The sequence below is a fragment of the Mauremys mutica genome, chromosome 3, assembly GCF_020497125.1.
Source record: "Mauremys mutica isolate MM-2020 ecotype Southern chromosome 3, ASM2049712v1, whole genome shotgun sequence".
Classification (NCBI taxonomy): domain Eukaryota; kingdom Metazoa; phylum Chordata; order Testudines; family Geoemydidae; genus Mauremys; species Mauremys mutica.
Window position 1 is genome coordinate 145,186,500 of NC_059074.1, and position 18,154 is coordinate 145,204,653.

Consider the following 18,154-nt stretch of genomic DNA (forward strand, 5'->3'; position numbering starts at 1 on the left):
CAGGGTGGGGGGGAGGGGTGTCACAGCTGTGCCCAGAACAGGAGAGACAGGGGCTCCCAGGGCTGGGCATGTGTGGTGGCGGGAGGGGCTCCCGGGGCTGTGCCCGGGGCGGGGGGGGGACGGGGGGTGGCGGGAGGGGCTCCCGGGGCTGTGCCCGGGGCGGGGGGTGGCGGGAGGGGCTCCCGGGGCTGTGCCCAGGGCAGGGGAGGGGCTCCCGGGGCTGTGCCCGGGGGGGGGGGACGGAGGCTGCCATGGTGATGCTCTTTAGCATCTCACCCAGCCTAGCACCTTATCACCGCTCCACCCGTTACCAGGGGCGGGGCCAGCGCGTGTCTATGGAGTGAAGGTTGTTGGCAGGAAACCGGCCGCCGCCGCCGAGAGACGGAACCGGCACCCACTACAGCCCGCTGCGCGCGCAACCGCATAAGCTGACTGAGCACCCGCCACCCGAGAGTCCGAGTTCTCGCGCTGTTTTGATCGCTCCGCTGCCGTTCTCCCGGCCGCCCTGCGGGGAATACCCCGAGAGGCCAGCAGCTCTCGCGAGAGGTCGGTGAGCGCGCGGCCGGGCGGAGCGCAGCACAGCAGCGGCGCGGGAGCGAGGCTGCGATGGGGCTGCAGGGGGTCAAGGCCGTGTTCTTCGACCTGGACAACACGCTCGTCGACACGGCGGCCGCGGGCCGGCGGGCCATACAGGAGGTACCGGCCCGGGCTGCCCCACCCCCACCCCCACCCCCGGGCGCGGCAGCCCCTAGAAATGCTGCCCTGGGGGCCGCATCGTGCGCTTCCCCCCCGCCCCCATTGTCAACCCCTTCGTCCCGGGGTCGCTGTGCGGCGCTGGCCGTGCCCGGCGCAGGGGGGACACAGCCAGTCCGGGCCCGGGGACACCCGCCATTGCCCGCCTTGGGCGGTGGCGGCTACGTGGCCGTGCAGGGGATCGAGGGGAAATAACAAGTTCGCTTGCACCCCGCGGGGGCTGCCCGGCTCAGCGCACCCGGGTGGGGGCTGGGTCTCCCCTGGGTGGCCCAGGAACAAGGGGGCGGGGAGCGGGCCGAGGGGCGGCTCAGTGCCGCGGCCAGTGCTGACAGGGGAGGTGGCTGCGGACCTACCAAAGCAACGCGGAAGAGGGGAGGTGCGTGTATGAAGCATTGTGCTGCTTGGGGCTATTTCTGGCGAGTGGCAGTGCCCATCCCTGTCATATCTGAGGCCTTACTTTAGCCATCCTAAATAAAGGCTGCAGTATTAGGCTGTTTGTTACTATTTGTGATTTCGTAGCAGAAATTACAAGGCTGTGAAGTTGTGATCACTTATTGATGGAGTATTAACTTGTTTCTTCAGAGATTTATCACAATTTAGACCATGAGACTGAACATCACAGCGTCACAAATTCAGCATTAGATTGTGCTAGCCCCCGTGGGAGTATGAAGGATTAACCTCCCACCCAGGTATCCCTTACATCAGGGGTGGGCAAACTACGGCCCAGGGGCTACATACAGCCCTTCAGAGGTTTTAATCCAGCCCTCTCCTGCCGGGGAGCGTGGTCGGGGGCTTGCTCCGCCCAGCTCCCAGAAGCAGCAGCACGTTCCTGCCCCTACACGTAGGGGCAGCCGGAGGCTCCGCATGCTGAGCCCCCCCCCGCTCCGCTGCTCCCACTGGCCAGCAAACAGGGCCAATGCGAGCTGCAGGGGCAGCACCTGCGGACCTTTGGCTGCACTTCCACATAGGAGCCAGAGGGGGGGACATGCTGCTGCTTCTGGGAGTTTGAGGTAAGCGCTGCCCGGAGCCTGCACCCCTGACCCCATCCTGTGCCCCAACGCTGATTCCCTTCCCACCCTCCAAACCCCTCAGTCCCACCCTCCTGCACACCAGAGCCCGTACCTCCAGCCGGAGCTCTCATCCCCCCATGAGCACCCCCAACCACCTGTCCCAGCCTGGAGCCCCCTCCCACACCCTGAACTCATTTCCGGCCCCACCCAGAGCCTGCACCCCTAGCTGGAGCCCTCACCCCCTCCACCCTAACCCCCAATTTTATGAGTATTCATGGCCCACCATACAATTTCCATACCCAGATGTGGCCCTTGGGCCAAAAAGTTTGCCCACCTCTGCCTTACATGGTCATATTATGTGTATGCTACACTCAGGGGTGAAGTAATTTACTCTCTCTTGTTCCCTCCCACATACCCTCTGGCGTTGGAGGGAAGCCAAAGCACAGTGCCTTCTGAGGGCTCCTGCTGATGCAGTGGAGCTATGCTTATGGGTTAGTTTTTTAAATAATTAAGTAAGTCAAGTCACTTTAAACTATGGGCCACATTCTGCCATCCTTACTAATGTTGAACAGTACATTACTCAAGGAGTATCCCGATTTATTTCAGTGGGACTACTCTGGAAGAAAGTAATACTTCATATAAGCCAGAGTGGCAGAATCTGGCCCTTAGGGTTTAATGCCTTATTGTAACCTTCCTTTCCCTTTACATTTGTTAAAGGTAATAAATATTTTGCAATCAAAACATCAGTGTGATGAAGGAGAAGCTCACATGATTTGTAATAAGGTCCAAGAAAAACTCCTCAAAGAGTGTCATGATCCAGCTAAGGTGTGCATTACTGATTTAAGGATCTCACATTGGGAAGAAGCAATACAAGAAACAAAGGGTGGTGAGGCTAATCGAAATCTGGCGGCAGAATGTTATTTCCTTTGGAAAACTACACGCCTCCAGCATCTAACCTTAACAGAGGAGACAAGAAGCATGCTTACTGAACTTCGAAAAATGGTCCGCTTGCTTTTATTAACTAATGGAGACAAACTCACTCAGAGGGAGAAGATTGAAGCGTGTGCCTGTCAACCATATTTTGATGCCATTGTTGTGGGAGGAGAACAGAAAGAAGAGAAACCAGCACCATCTATATTTCATCATTGTTGTGATCTACTTGGGGTACAGCCTTGGGACTGTGTGATGGTTGGTGACTCACTAGACACAGATATTCAAGGAGGCCTGAATGCAGGTTTGAAAGCAACTGTCTGGATAAATAAAACAATGACAATGCCAGTAAACACTTATCCAGTACCTCATTATATAATTTCTTCTGTTCTTGATCTTCCAGCACTCTTACAGAATATGGACCACAAAATGAATGCTAACTTAGAAACTGACAAGATGGTTAGTATTAATGACGTACATGACAGTGCCAATATAGAATCTAAGAAATGCTAAGTCCTTAGCCTGCTAATGCTTTTGTTGAAAGTTTGGCCCTAAAATCTTATACACGTAAACATGTTTACTCAAACAGTGGATGGGTGAGTAAGAGTATATTTATGAGTGGAGGTCAATAGAAGAAAAGTATTGAAGTGAATCTTGTTATTGCTGGAAATTTTTTGAAAAGAAATGAAGCATAAATGCAATTGTCTTAAATTTATGCTCTACATCTGGAAATTACCGAGAGACTTCTTTTTAAGCATAGGTCAAAGACAACCCCGCTTATCAGACTTTTGCTTTTACAACGAAAAAGGAAAAACACCATGTTTTGATTTTCATTTTGGTTTGCTGGCTTATAAATTTTAGCAGGAATTTCAGTAATAAAAGATTGTTTGTGGTATAAAACAGTAGAAGGTGGAAGAGAGAATAGGGTAGAATTCTAGATTCTACCCAATGTAATCCATAGATTTCTCAATAAGGATTAAAATGAATTTCCCCATTTGAAAAAGTGATTGGATCTAGTACATAAAGCAGCCCATTCTAAAATTTTTGACTTTGCTTTTTGGGCAAACTTATTGACTTTGTAATTTTGGAAGCTAGTGACTTTTCACAAATTTTGCAGTGACTGTTCTTAAATGATAAGACATATGTACACCTGAAAGCTTGAGTATGTGTAGGGGACCATTTATCAGGAGGACTTCATGGATAGAGTTTTGTTTTAATCACATACATGTATCTGCACTAAAACAATATTTGTAATGCAGATTATGATTTATGTTGCACTATATTGTGAGTTAACTGATTTTTTTGGACATTTGCAATGGTCTTCGCTCAGGTTTGTCGAATATTCTTAAAGCTTATGCAGTTTTCTGTTTGGTTTTATTAGTGAGTTTTGATCAAACTTTGGTCGTGCAGTTGGCTCAGGAAGGTGCAGGGGTCTACCCACATGGAGCTAGTAACAGGATTGGAGCCTTTTTGGCTACTAATTCCATTGCTGTAGAACCTTTCCAAATTCTAACTTCTACATGTACTTCATCTGTATTTCGAAAAATTGTATACTAGTAAAAAATAAGTGGTTTGCATAACTTTTCCAGGAACTTGAATTCAGGTATAGGATGTAATACTGGATAAATAGCTTCGCAGTGTACACTGACACTGGATTTAGAAGATTATGCCATATTATAACACTACTCTTCCTCCACACATTTATTTAATTTTGCTGTACTTCATTTCCTTTTGTGACAGTCAGTTAAATTCCCTCCTTACAAAACACCTCTTTTCAAGAATGTAACTTCTCACTTCAAAAATATGAACATTTGGGAACATCAAATTTTAAGTTTCATATTTTTAGGAATTGGGATTAATACACTTATGGAAGTATTGCACATTTTAACACTCATGCCTATCTGTCATTATGTGATGGATCACAAATTTCATGTTTTAAAAAATGTTCATCACAATTGATAGTTATATTTTGGATATGTTTGCGAGTTAGGATAAAAACATTTCAGAGTTGGAGAGTCATAGAACACCATAAAGCAAGGAAACCTACCAGAAGGTGTGGAAGGACATGTCTACATGAGAAAGCTGCATCAGTTTGAACCTAAGGTGTGAATTTAAACCTATTTTAAACTGGTGCAGTGCCCTGCATAGACTTATTTTGGTTTAAATGAGGCTTTTTTAGTTTAACTTAAATTGATTGGCGACAGAGTTAAGCTAAATCAAAATGTCATCCCTAATCTGAAATAACAGTGTCAAAAGTTCAACTTGTCTAAAGAAGGACCTCAAGGAGCAAACTGCCAGAGCCATACAGAACAATCAGTTAAAGAAAAGCAGGCACCACCTAAGTTTTTAACATAATTATGGGGGAAAATTAAGAAAGAAGGCTAAGCATTAAATGAGGTTTATGTAGAGCAATCAAACGTATACAAAAGGTTAGATGGTGTCACCAAGTATTCATATACTTTAGACTGTTGGCGTGGTTCTGTAAATGAAGACTGTTAAACAATCTTTTTATTTTAAACCACAGCCTTCCAAAATTTGTTACACTAAAAATCTGTTGTTTGTACAGCACCCAGCAGAATGGGAGCCCAGTCTGATAAGGGCCTCTGAGTGCTAGTGTAATAAAAAATAATCTATAATAATGGGATGAGTCTCTGGACTGGAGATGTCCATGGAGCCATAAGGCCAGAAACTTAACTGCTGTAAATTTGTTTTAGATCCATTGACTTCAACGGAACTACAACTTTTTATACAAATTGAGGATCTATCTAATACTTTTTCTTGCCAATAATGCACCACCGTTCTGCCTCGGGCTACTACGCCTGCTGGCCTATTTATTGCTGTTTTAGAGAGGAACATTGTTGTTTCTGCTGTGCACATGAACAGTGTCTTAAATTATCAATAAAACAAGAAGAAAGTTCAGTAACTGCATACTCCGCTACATAGGGGTCACACAAATATTTTTCTTTCATTGCTGAGTACTGTACCAGGATACATGTAGCTACCAGTGTGCACTTTAGCTACTATTAATTATTACTACGCTGCTGTAAAACAAGAAGAATGTAGAACATATTCTTTTTTCCTATCTAAGGTGCTTTCAGAGTATCAGTCATCATATCTAGGTTATCTGCATATCTTACACTGCCAGGCTGGTTTTCTTGAGATTGATCTCTTCCAAAATGCCTAGTGAAATTGAAAGGAAAAAAAACAGCTGGATCATTTTTATGAGAGAAACGGCAAAACAAGACAGTGTAACAGTCTGTATTCAGCGAAGTTTTGGTTTTTCCAAGTCTTTATTAATATAACCAGGCAATGAAAAAACAAAATAAAAAGGTTCCTTTGTTTAAAATATACTGTCAAAATACACTAATATTCCACCTGCACTTTTACTAAAAATGTTTACTTTGGGAGATAATGTTCCTTATGGGAGGAATATTCTGAAATAGTTTGAACTCTGAAATTCTTTTGATTTTTGTGAAATGCTGATCTGGAACATTTGTTTAACACTAATAAATGACATGCTTTGGGTTTTTAATTGTTAATTTAAAATAAATGATGTACTTGTCAAATAAAATCTCCTGTTTTTAAAGCATATTTTCCTTGGCTCTTCGTAGACAGAAATGGTACCAATAAGGTATTTTTTGTTTTGTTTGTTTTTTTAAACAGGGCCTGTTTTTCAAAAATAGCAAAGTTAGGCTCCTAAATCCATGGGTCTGATTTTTCACAAGTGCTGAATAGATGGTTTTCCATTGACTTCAGATAAAGTTGTAGGTGATCAACAATTCTAATAATTGGGCCATTACTGATTTACTAATTTCAGTGGACATAAATTTCATGCATTATGTTGTTTGTGGATTACAAGTATTTACGAGTAGCTATATGAGGTAAACAAACATTTTTGCTAGCACACAGGATATTACAAATATTTTAATGCTTTCTAGTGAGCTCTATTTTGTTGTAACAAGTTGCTTGAAACAGATTTGTAGCCTATTGCTTTTACAGTAATTTATTTTTGTTTTGATTTCAATTTGAAGTACCTATCCCTTGCTGTGCGTGCTTTCAGAGAAACTAAAATGTATAATTACAAAAATAAAAACTATACAAATGCATACTGGACCAACCATACAAGTCACAAAACAACTCGCTCATAATAATTATACATCTGATCACTTGCTAAGCCCCCCAAAAAGATGAACTTTGTGTAGAGATCTGAAGATTAAGCTCTACATAGCACCTTTCTCTGAAAAGAAGAAAAAGTACTTTTTGTATACTAACTACATAGAGAGGCTTGGCAGAATTCAATTTTCTTTTTAAAATAATTTTGACAGATTTTTATTGATTTTAATTTTCACAGTTGTGGGAAATCATGGGGGGCAGACTATTTAATGACAGATGTTGAGATTCAGAAAGTTAAAACTTTATAACTTAACACACTTAAACTTTTGAAAACTTTGCCATTTAGCAGAATTCAGAAAAGGATTGGATGTTATAGGTAACAAGAACATTCAGTTACAATAAAAAAATTAATTAAAAAAAACAATTAGATTCAGAAGGGATATAACAATCTCATGCTTGAGGGACTAAAAGAGCCTTTAATTATTAGGAGTTAGGAAGAAACCTTCCCTATGGATAGTTTATTCCATCTCTGTCTACTAAAAGTTTTTCTTCCATTTTCGTCCAAAGCTTCGGTAGGAGATATTGTCAGTGACAGGATATTGGACTAGATGAGCCACTGATCTGATCCATCATGGTAATTTCTGTTCCTATGAAATGAGCAAAGTCTTCTTATCCAACATTAATTTTTCTTTAGATTTAATTTTTTATTAATATCCCTCATCCTTGTTTTTCTCTTGCTTTTTTAGTTTGTCATACTAGCTTACTCATGTAAATGACAGGCAAAATTTACTTGGAAAGTGGTATGGCCACGTTAAGTACTACTTCAATGCAGCTGTTGCTGGAGGGGAGTGCATAATCAGTAATTCTATTCAGCAGTTTGGAAATGGTAGTATAGAATACCCTAGTCAATCAAAATCACACAGTGAATTGAGGTAGCCAAAATGTAATTATCTGATTTTTAGAATATGGCAGGACACTGAGGTTAACACCCCCACACTTACAAAAAGATCCATGATGTCTTTCATGACCAAGGCACCAAACCTTACACACACGCTTTAACTTTATGCATTATGAGTAACCCCATGTCACTAGTCACAGTAAGTAAAATTACATACCATGTATAAGTAAGCCTTTGCAAGATCAAGGCCCAAATAAGATGATCTTCATTTTGTGTCCTCCAAAAGATGCCACTTTCAGCATAAAGAGCGTAAACCAAAGCCCACAGAAGTCAGTTGAGTGATTCCCACTGATTTCAGAAGGATTTGGACCAGGCCCAAAAATATTGAAATAGGTTATTCTTTCAAAGGTGAGGTCTGTAGCAAAGTGTTTACCTTCCTTTTAGATCATCTCTGTTCCTTTTAACAGAGAATTCAGAATATTTAAACAATCACTAATTTACTGCTAGCAAAATATTTCTCCTATAAAACTATGTTTTGGACTCCTTGCCTTCATATCTTAGTTTATTTATTTTGATTTAACATAGAAAAATGGATTATCCCTAGCTATAGGTGCTTTGAGGAATCAAGGCCAAGATTTAAAAAAAAAAAAAAAAAGTTCCAAAGGTTGACTGATTGCTTCATGGGTATGAGGCACGTATGTGTTGGTACAATAGCTAAGTGAACAACTATATTGAAGCATAAGAACTGTGGGGAAGGGGTGTGCAATGATTATGAACCAAAAAATATACTGAGAACAAAGTAGCCAAGTGTGCATTTCTAATGGGATTTCATGTGGCCCTGAAGAAGCCAGGATGCACAACTTTCTGATGTAAATACAGATGCAGCTTGGTATAAATATTTATTGTTTAACCTTTGTATAGCCGTAGTGCCTAGAGGCCAAGCAGGTCAGGACCCTATTGTGCTAGGCACTGTACATCCCTATAGTAATGCCAGCCCATGCCTCAACCAGCCTCCAGTCTAAAAGAATAGCTATGTACAGTCATAAGATTCTATAAGGTAGTCTAATAAGATGCATTCTTAATTTTTGCAGTCCTTGATAACAGAACATTGACTCTTTCCAGTTCTCTTGTTAACTTCACTGGAAGTAGGATCAAACTAATGGGGCATGATTCTTCTATGGCAGCATACAAGTAACTCCATCTGAAGTCAATGAGACTTACATATATCCTGCGGGTGTAGACTCTGGCTCATTGTACGTTGCTGGCTGTTCTCAAGAAATGATCCAGGACTAGAGTTGTGGTTGTCCAGGGGGCGTTGATTGTACCTGTATGTAGGATCTTTGTTTTTTGAAGTCTAACCTTAAAAACAAAAACAAAATTCAAAGTTAACTGCAAAATTAGTTTAAGGCTTTTACCCAAAAGATTAATGATTGTTTGCAGTTGCTTCACAGATGACAAGCTATCAGAAGTAACACACTAACAGAAATACAATATCTGTGTTCTACATAGTGTTTTTCCATTCTTTTGTGCATAGCTTTTATTTTTCTACCAAACCTTTAGTGGATTGTCCCCATTATAATTCACTTTCTAGATCTCACTTTTTACATACAAGAGATATAACAATGCAGCCTTGATGTCAGCTGTGTCTAAAGCAAAACTGCAGCTTTGTGCCTATGTTGTTAGGACCTCAGACATACAGCATTGCATACTGTCCTTGCTGTATAATATAATTTGGCCACTTAGCCCATGTTATTGCAATGGAGTTGCATAGGAGACTTCTAACGTCCACATAAACTCAGCTCAAGGGCTAGAGCTAAGAACTTTAAAAAAATATATAAACAGTCTGGTAGGTGTTTATTTTATTTGTATTTTCAGTCCTTATGAATGAGAGATTTATTAGCAATGCCCAGATCTAATGACAGGCCCAGGTCCTGCAGAAACTTACACATAGGCCTTATTTTACATATGTAAGTAGTCTCACTGAAGTCAATTGGATTACTTGCATTTAAATTAAGAGTGTGCATAAGTCTTTGAAGGATCAGGGCCTCAGTACAGACAGGTGATTTCCAAGTCTTCCCTCTTTGCTCCAGCTTTTGCTAATGCTTCTCAGTTCTCTGTATGATCACCCGTATTCCCATTGCTCACTGAACTAGAAATACAGTTTACATCTGAGAAAAAAAATGTGACAGTTGCAACAGGAATGATTGGGAGAAACCCCACTTACACAGAGAGGAGTTGAGCCTCTGACTTTATCATCAGCTGGTTGACAAGTATGGGCTGCAAGTATTTTTTAAAAGGCTTCCCTCCAAATATATTTCTCTCTATAATATACAGCCTATGCACATTTGACCTTTTTGTGGCAAATAACTGCTGTCAACCAATGGGTATCCAGGCACAGCAGACAAGTATAAAGGATTACAGTGTAGATGTTTTTCCCTATGATTTCAAACAAAATGTTGCAGATTAACTGATTTCAAAAACGGATCTGTGGGATCAATAAATATGGATAATTCTTGCAACAATTTCCATCTGTTCTAGTACTTTTTGTTTTTGAAGGAATATGGTATATTGCATATGCTAATGTAATGTCAAAAGGGGTAATATCACATTTTGATCAAAGCAGTAATATATTATTGTTCAGGCTTTCTGAAAAAAAACATGACAAGGTATCATTTTGGCACGGTATCATTTCCATAGCTGAAAAGATGCTCTGTGGTGTTAACATTGCGTATTTTTTTGGCATGTAAAATCTCACAGGATGGAGGGGGGAGGGCTAGGATTTATCAGGATGGCTGCAGTAGATGAGTTGATAGGTTTTGTTTTCCAAACTGTCGCTGTCTTCCATTGTGTTTTGTTTCAGATATTTAAAAGAGAAGGGTCTGGAACATTCTAAGTCCTCTTTTCATTCAATAAGAAAATACAGCAGTGACAGTTTATTTTTCTTTCTGTCTAAGGTATTTTAAAGGTACCTACCATCTCGATGTCTTAGACATATTGATTTCCTTTCTATATCAGTTTGCAAGGCTTTCCATGTCCCAGTAGATATCTACCTATACTTCAGTCACAGATTCATCATTCCTGCTGTGTTCTATTCTTTTTGGTAACTGGACACAAAATAAGCACCCCTATTTTAGAAATACATTCATTTGCAACAAAAGATCTGTCAACTGTCATGGTTTTCTGAACATCTTGACTGTTCCATCAGCGGGTTTACCTACATTCTACCCATAACATTTCTTGTGTCTATAGGGCTACCTATGTGTGATCCCTCTGTGAGTATTTACAGCATGAATGTGAGGCAATAGATATATGTGGAATCTGGAAAACTTAATATATAGTTTCCAACCTGTTACGTTTTTCAAACTTTTTAGGCAATGGTAGTATTTAGGCTGACAGTATTTTCCCTGTAACAATTTCGATCTTCAGTTTGAGTGTGAGCAAGTGCAATTTAATGTATTTTTTTTATTGTGTGATTTGAATTAAACTGAACAATTAATTACACAATACAGTAATAAATTCAGTAGGCTGCAAGAAATAGCTGTAGTGGGTCCAATTCTCCACTCCTTTACAACAGCATGGCTCCCAAGACAACAGTGGACTTATGCTGGTGTAAAACTGGTATAGCAAAGTGTAGGATCTACCCTGTTTAGACATTTTTAAATGGGCCAGATTTTTAAAAAATACATCAACATATTTGCATGCATTCATTTGAGTGCTCTTCATTTATGTGTCAGTTACTTAGGGTCACATTCACAACTCTTGATAGCGATCTGTGCCACACCAGTGGCACAAAGGACATTTAAAGCTACCTTAACCAGGCAGCTGAGGATTCCCCGTTTGCTCCATTATGGGCATGCCAGAAAGGGGTATGTACAGTGCTCCATCTGATCTGTGGTCAGCAGTGCAGGCCCTAGTGGATTATTCTCGCCAGCACAACTTAGAGTAGCCCTTAGGAAGTAGTAAATCTAGGAATAAGAAAAAATGAAGGCTGAATATAAGGAGAAACTTCCAGCTTATGGAATAGCTTCCCAAGGGAAGTTTTGGAAGCCACTATCATTTGGGACTTTTAACACTAGATTGGTGAAAGTGCTAGACAGACAGTGTGCTCGGGAGAAGTTTTGCATTTATGGGAAGATGGGCTGAATGATCTAATAACTCTTTTCCACCTCTAATTTATGATTCTGTTCCAAACACATCCAGTTAGACATGGTTTCGCAAAGACTTCTGGCATTCTCTGGTTCAAATCAGATGGCCCCAGATATCTCACTGGCTATTGGCATGCACAAATAGCAGATTTACACACATACTCATGTTAACTAGCCTCACAATTTCTCACCTAATTTTCTGAAAATCATTCCAATGTTCAGACTAAAGGAATTTGAAAATAGATCAAGAAGAATATTTCAGTAGTTTGTGTCTCACATTTGGTGCTTGTTGAATATTGTTATTTACAGGGTTCCATCAGGAGGTGCGGTCAGAAAGTTATAAATTGTAGGCATAACTTAGATCTAACATCTATTGTTCTTTTCTTTTTTCTTCTCTATTATCTGTGTTACATCAACACCTAGAAGCCACAAATGAGATCAGGGATCTATTCTGCTAGACACTGTACAGACGTAGGAAAATAATCCCTGTGCTGAAGAGTTTGCAATCTAAATAGACAAGATAGGAAGCAGAGGTACAGCAAGATTAAATGACTTGTGCGAGGTCACACAGGAAATCAGGCAGAGCTAAGAATTTAATCCAGATATCAAGTCTAAGCCTAGAGCCTTAAGCACAACACACTCCTATTTAAAAAAATAAATATATGGATCATAGTTTTGAAATATGTGGTATAGTCTTTTGTAATTCTTCATCAAAAGTGGGAAGATTTTGTAAAGTTTTAGAAGCCTAGAAGTTTGCCATAAGTATGATGGCAAACAGGATCTGACTTTAAAAAGGTAAAGGTAGTGGTTGATGAAGTTGTGCCAGTGAAGTTTGATTTATCAGGTGTAATCATTGGATTTGTTTAAGAAACAAGTATGTTTATTTTCTGTTTGGTTAGTGCAACAGAAACACTTATTTGATCTATGAAATGCTGCTTATAAATTACTTTTTACATTTAAAAAATGGTACAGAAGCATTTTCTTTCTGCAACCTAAATTTATAGACTACATTTATATACCTGACTTACACACACACAATATGGGTATATTTAGACAGATATTTATCTAACTTGCTCTTAAAAATTTCCACTTATGATTCCACAACCTCCCTAGGCAATTTATGTCAGTAATTAACCATGCTGGAATTAGGAAGTTTTTCCTAATGTCCAACTTAAACCTCCCTTGCTGCAATTTAAACCCATTGCTTCTTGTCCTATCCTCAGAGGTTAAGGAGAACAATTTTTCTCCCTCCTCCTTTTATGTACTTGAAAACTTATGTCTCCTCTGTCTTCTCTTCTCCAGCCTAAACAAACCCAATTTTTTCATAGTTCATGTTTTCTAGACCTTAAATCATTTTTGTTGCTCTCCTCTGGACTTTCTCCAGTTTGTCCACATCTTTCCTGAAATGTGGTACCCAGTCTGGACACAATACTCCAGTTGAGGCCCAATCAGCGCAGAGTAGAGTGGAATAATTACTTCTCGTATCTTGCTTACAACAGTTCTGCTAATGATGTTTGCTTTTTTTGCAAGTGCTACACTGTTGACTCATTTATTTTGTGATCCACTGTGAGCCCCAGGTCCCTTTCTGCAGTATTTTTTCCTGAGCAGTCATTTCCCATTTTGTATGTGTGCAACTGATTGTTCCCTCCTAAGTAGAGTACTTTGCATTTGTCATTGAATTTCATCCTATTTACTTCAGACCATTTCTCCAGTTTGTCCAGATCATTTTGAACTTTAATCCTATCCTGCAATGCACTTGCAGTCCTTCCCAGCTTGGTATCGTCTGCAAACTTTATAAGTGTGCTCTCTATACCATTATCTAAATCATTGATGATTAAGATATTGAACAGAACCAGACCCAGAACTGATCCCTGCGGCCCTGACTCGATATGCCCTTTCAGCTTGACTGTGAACCACTGATAACTGGTTGGAAAACCATTCCCAGAGAGTAGTTATGACCAGTGATGAGCTGCCAAATTTTTAACAACGGGTTCCCTCCTCCCTCCAAAATTTTAACAACGGGTTCCCTCCTTCCCCCCCCCTCCGTGGGGGGGGGGTCGTGCCCCATCCAACCCCTCATGTTCCTTAACACACACACTCCGAGACCCCTGACCCATCCCCCCCTTCCCTGTCCCCTGACTGCCCCTTGCCGCCCCACCCAACCCCTCCTCTCATTCTCAATGGCCCCCCAGAACCCCTACCCCATACAACTACCCCTTCTCTCTGTCCCTGAGTGCCCCCACCACCTCATCCAACCCTGCTCTTTCCTGACTGCTCCCCGGGACCCTTGCCCCCATTCAATCCCCCTGTTCCCTGCCCTCTGACTGCCCTGACCCCTATCCACCCCCCCACAACCCACCCCCTCCCTGCCCCCTTACCACACTGCCTGGGGACCGGGTCCACTCTGCCAGGACCACAACCGGCGCCGCGGGGCCCGACTCCCCGGGCCGGCCCGGCACTGGGGCCCGACTCCCCGGGCCGGCCCGGCACCGGGGCCCGACTCCCCGGGCCGGCCCGGCACCGGGGCCCGACTCCCCGGGCCGGCACCGGGGCCCGGCCGCTCGGCGGCAGCCGCGGGGCCCGACTCCCCGGGCCGGCGCTGGGCTGGAGGGAGCCGCGGTCTGGGACCGGGAGCTGCTGAGCCAGCCGCACCTCCCCTCCCCCTCCGCGCCCCAGCTTACCTGCTGGCTGCCTCCATGCTGCTTGTTCAGGCTTCCCGCGAACATCTGATTCGCGGGAAGCAGGGGAGGGGGAGGAGAAGGGGGCAGAGCAGGAGAGGAGTGGGCGGGAACTTTTGTTAAATTTAGCAGCCCTTAACAACCGGTTCTAAAATGGCTGCTAAAATTTAACAACGGGTTCCCGCGAACCCGTGCGAACCCGCTGCAGCTCACCCCTGGTTATGACTCACCTTACAGTAGCTACATCTACGGTGTGTGTATATATATAAAAAAAATCAGTTTACATTGATTCATGCTCTATCGAAGGGTTTAAATCAAGGCACTGTCTTTCTAAAAGATTATGGGCTTGATGCAGAAATGGCTGGATGAGGTTCTACATGCTATACAAGATGTCAGATTACATGATTGTAATGCCCCCTTCTGGCCTTTATCTCTGTCTATACCCTGCTTTTACAGAGGGTGGAGTTTAGGATCCAATACCGATGTTTTCTTTAACTACAGCATAAATTAAGGACCTAAATCCCTACTTAGGCACCTTTAACAAAGTGGCTTGATTTTCAGAAATACTGAGCACTTACAAACATTAGTGACTTCAATGGGAACTGTGAACATTCAGCACCTCCCAAAACTATCCACTTTCATTTTGGTGCCTAAAATATGGATTGAGGAAGCTTAATTAGGAAATCAAGTTTGAGAACTGGATGCAATGTTTACTGCATTTTTTCTAAAACACAGCAGGGGGCAGTTTAGGATTAATTTTCTGTTTCATGCTTAATACAGGTGGCAAACATTTTTCTAGTCTTCTCTTGGCTATGAGGCTACTTTTATGCAGTGAGCACCTAATACAAACTACTTACCTTCTAGTTTTTAAATTTTAAATATAGGCACAGTTATTTCCTGGCAAATCCTCTCAAAATGATGGGATTAAAATGTAATGTTTCATTTTTCTATTTCCTTTTTCAGATTTTATATAAATTCTTTGAAGGAAGGAAATTTCATACTAACACAGTATGTAAACTATGATTATAAATATAGCTTAAGATCTACCAGTTATGTCCTCCCAAACATTTCATACAAGCTATGCCACTTAGTTGATTTACAACTAAAATTAAATGAAGAAATTTTGTTTTGGGTTTTTGGGGGAGGGGGTCAGAGGTAGACAATATATATTAAGTAACTTTTTTATTTTTAGAGTTTTATACAATTATCTTACTACTATCTCTGCATTATAGTTCAGGATGCCAAAATCTTGAAGTGAGCTATAGATAAAACTGATTGATTGATATATATTTCAATAGCACATAGAAGCTCTAAATCATGGACCAAGACTCCATTGTGCTAGGTGCTGTACAAATAATGAACAAAAAATATTTTCCCCACAGGCAGATGCCCCAAAAATCCCTTAGGAATGTTTTATTTTATTATAGCGACAGTTTGTTTATAGAAAAGGAATCACACACCCAATCTTTTATTCCATTGACTTTTCAGCAGACAAAACACACAACAATCCCTACACTAGCTGCTGCTGGCTAGGCCAGTAGCAAATCATAGCACCCTGCTGTGCATTGTCAAGTTGGGCAAAGCTCCATCCATTCCTCTCTCCTCCCCACACCCCATCCACCTGCTTTGGGGGAGATTAGTGAGTATGCAGTGCCCACTTCAGTCTACTCAGATGGACCTAAAGTAGCCCATGCAGGGAAATAAGAGGGAGTAAAAAAAAAAAAAATCCTCCTTATGACTTGTGCAGGCACATAGGGCCAGATTGTGTTGTGGCCTAAGAAACAACCAAAATATATAGGGATAAGACCAAACAGTTGCTACTGTATTATGCTCCATTATATTTCATTGAGCTAAATTTTAAGATTGAGAAAACAAACACTCAAAAGTTAGGATTGTATCCACCCCATTAACTTATTCTGTGACAACAAAGCTCCCCTCCAACTTTGCCAGGCGGGACAAATAATCTGTGCCTGAAAAAAGCAACATCACCAATTACTTCACCTGGGGCTGGGCTGGCTCAACTACATCTCACCCCTTTCACAGACCATGATGCAAAGGCTCCATCTGAATCTTAAATAGGTCATATTAGCTTTCCTTGTGTTGTTGAAGTCACTCAAGTCTGAATAGCATAAAAGAGCACAACACTGATTTTGCAGCTTGGCGTGCCATCACTGTTCAAGCCCTCCCAAGAGAGAGTTAATCCACCTCCAGCCGACATAGCGCTGTCTACAGTGGTGCTTAGGTCAGTGTAACTAAGTCGTTCAGGGGTGTAGATTATTCACACCCGGAGCAATGCAGTTATACCAAAGTAATTCTGTATAGTAGACCATGGCTATCTGTTTAACACATGGAATGCACGTAGGGAAATCTCTTTTGAAACTTTACTCGTGTTTGTGCCTTTGCAAGAAAATGGAGCTCAGAGCAACATTCAGTATCTGAAGTTTGATAGGAAACATTTGGAATTGTTTTTTTATTAATGGTCTATATTTCCTTGATCCACTGAGATTGCAAAAGACTGTGATTACTGATTCTAAGTAGCTAAGAATTGTGTGAATCCTAATATTTTAGCTACCTCATCTTTTCCATCATCCACCCAACCCACTTGTTTGTTTCATTCACCTGTTAAATCTCATCTGTTAGATTATAATCTTTTTGGGACAAAGGCTTATTTACGAGATGTTTTTACATCACCTAACACAACAGGGTCCCAGCCTGACTGACTGGTAAGCGTTACCACAATGTAAGTGTTTAGTTTTGGTGTACAGTATTTCTTCATTGGATGCTGAAAAGTGGGCCAACTTAAAGTCCTCTTTACTTGTCCTATGTGCTGAAGTTGGCAAATTTAGTAGGTTTTGTTGACTTACAGAAGACCAAGTGGTACCATTCAAATATTTATAGGTCATGCCAGGCAAAGCAGTAGCATTTGCTAGTGGTGTCTGCTCTATCTGGGTCAGATTCTGGTCTCATTTACACCAGTGTGGCCCAGAAGCAACTCCATTCAAGTTGCACTGGTGTAAGTGAAAAGAAGATCAGGCCCTCTGCTTGTGAAGTACCTTCATCACTTGTGGTTGACTAATATTTCTCTATCAGGTCTTATTTTAGCAAAACAAAAACAGTGCCATCCATAACAGATCAAAGTCAGTGTCAAAACAAAACCAGAGGGTCATGCCCTTTGTAACAAATCAAAGTCAGTGGGAATTCCCTTTCAGCAAAAGAAGCAGCTGTTACCTCTAAGAAACATAGATCATGCTCACCTGGAATTCCCCATGACAAGACTCATAAGTTCTGGCAGGCAGCAACTACTCAATCAGAATGCAACGATCTGTAGCACAGACAAACAAATATGCTCTTGAGTCTTCTCTTAGCACTAAGTTCCTTAACTTGGTATACTGCTTCTAACAGTGTTCGATCCATTGTTGGGGGAATAAGATGGAGAATACACAAGTCAGATTCTTTAAATGTTGGGGTAAATAAACTCATATCTTTTCGGTTTAAAAAAAAATACTCAAAACGACTTAAGGAGATAACATGCTCCTTCATGAGAACTGTACAATTTCCAGCAAGGTTTTTTTTTTTTTAAAATTTTATTATTTGGATACAGTTTAAGGGTTGTTGAGATGAAGTGCA

At 41.6% G+C, this 18,154-nt stretch overlaps 1 protein-coding gene and 1 long non-coding RNA gene across 4 annotated transcripts in view; one reads left to right on the forward strand and one right to left on the reverse strand.

The window, feature by feature from the left end:
- The first annotated feature begins 377 nt into the window (after positions 1–377).
- LOC123367578 (N-acetylneuraminic acid phosphatase) lies at positions 378–6,170 on the forward strand. The gene is made up of 2 exons (XM_045011903.1): positions 378–696; positions 2,481–6,170. Exons 1-2 carry the CDS (start codon positions 607–609, stop codon positions 3,204–3,206), a joined length of 816 nt encoding a protein of 271 aa, XP_044867838.1. The 5' UTR covers positions 378–606; the 3' UTR covers positions 3,207–6,170.
- Positions 5,765–18,154, reverse strand: part of LOC123367579 — a 53,133-nt gene continuing 40,743 nt past the window's right edge. For 2 of the 3 annotated variants that reach the window (XR_006578536.1, XR_006578538.1), the window contains exons 3-4: positions 8,926–9,063; positions 5,765–5,873 (exon numbers count right to left, since the gene is read on the reverse strand). This is a non-coding gene — a long non-coding RNA (uncharacterized LOC123367579). Of the gene's footprint in view, positions 5,874–8,925; positions 9,064–17,781; positions 17,850–18,154 lie in introns of all 3 variants that reach the window. The other variant, XR_006578537.1, reaches the window with a different exon arrangement.

Coding starts and splice junctions, on each gene's coding strand:
- LOC123367578 (XM_045011903.1), top strand. CDS start 607: ATGGGGCTGCAGGGGGTCAAGGCCGTGTTCTTCGACCTGGACAACACG. Junction 697..2,480: donor GCCGGCGGGCCATACAGGAG/GTACCGGCCCGG, acceptor CATTTGTTAAAG/GTAATAAATATTTTGCAATC.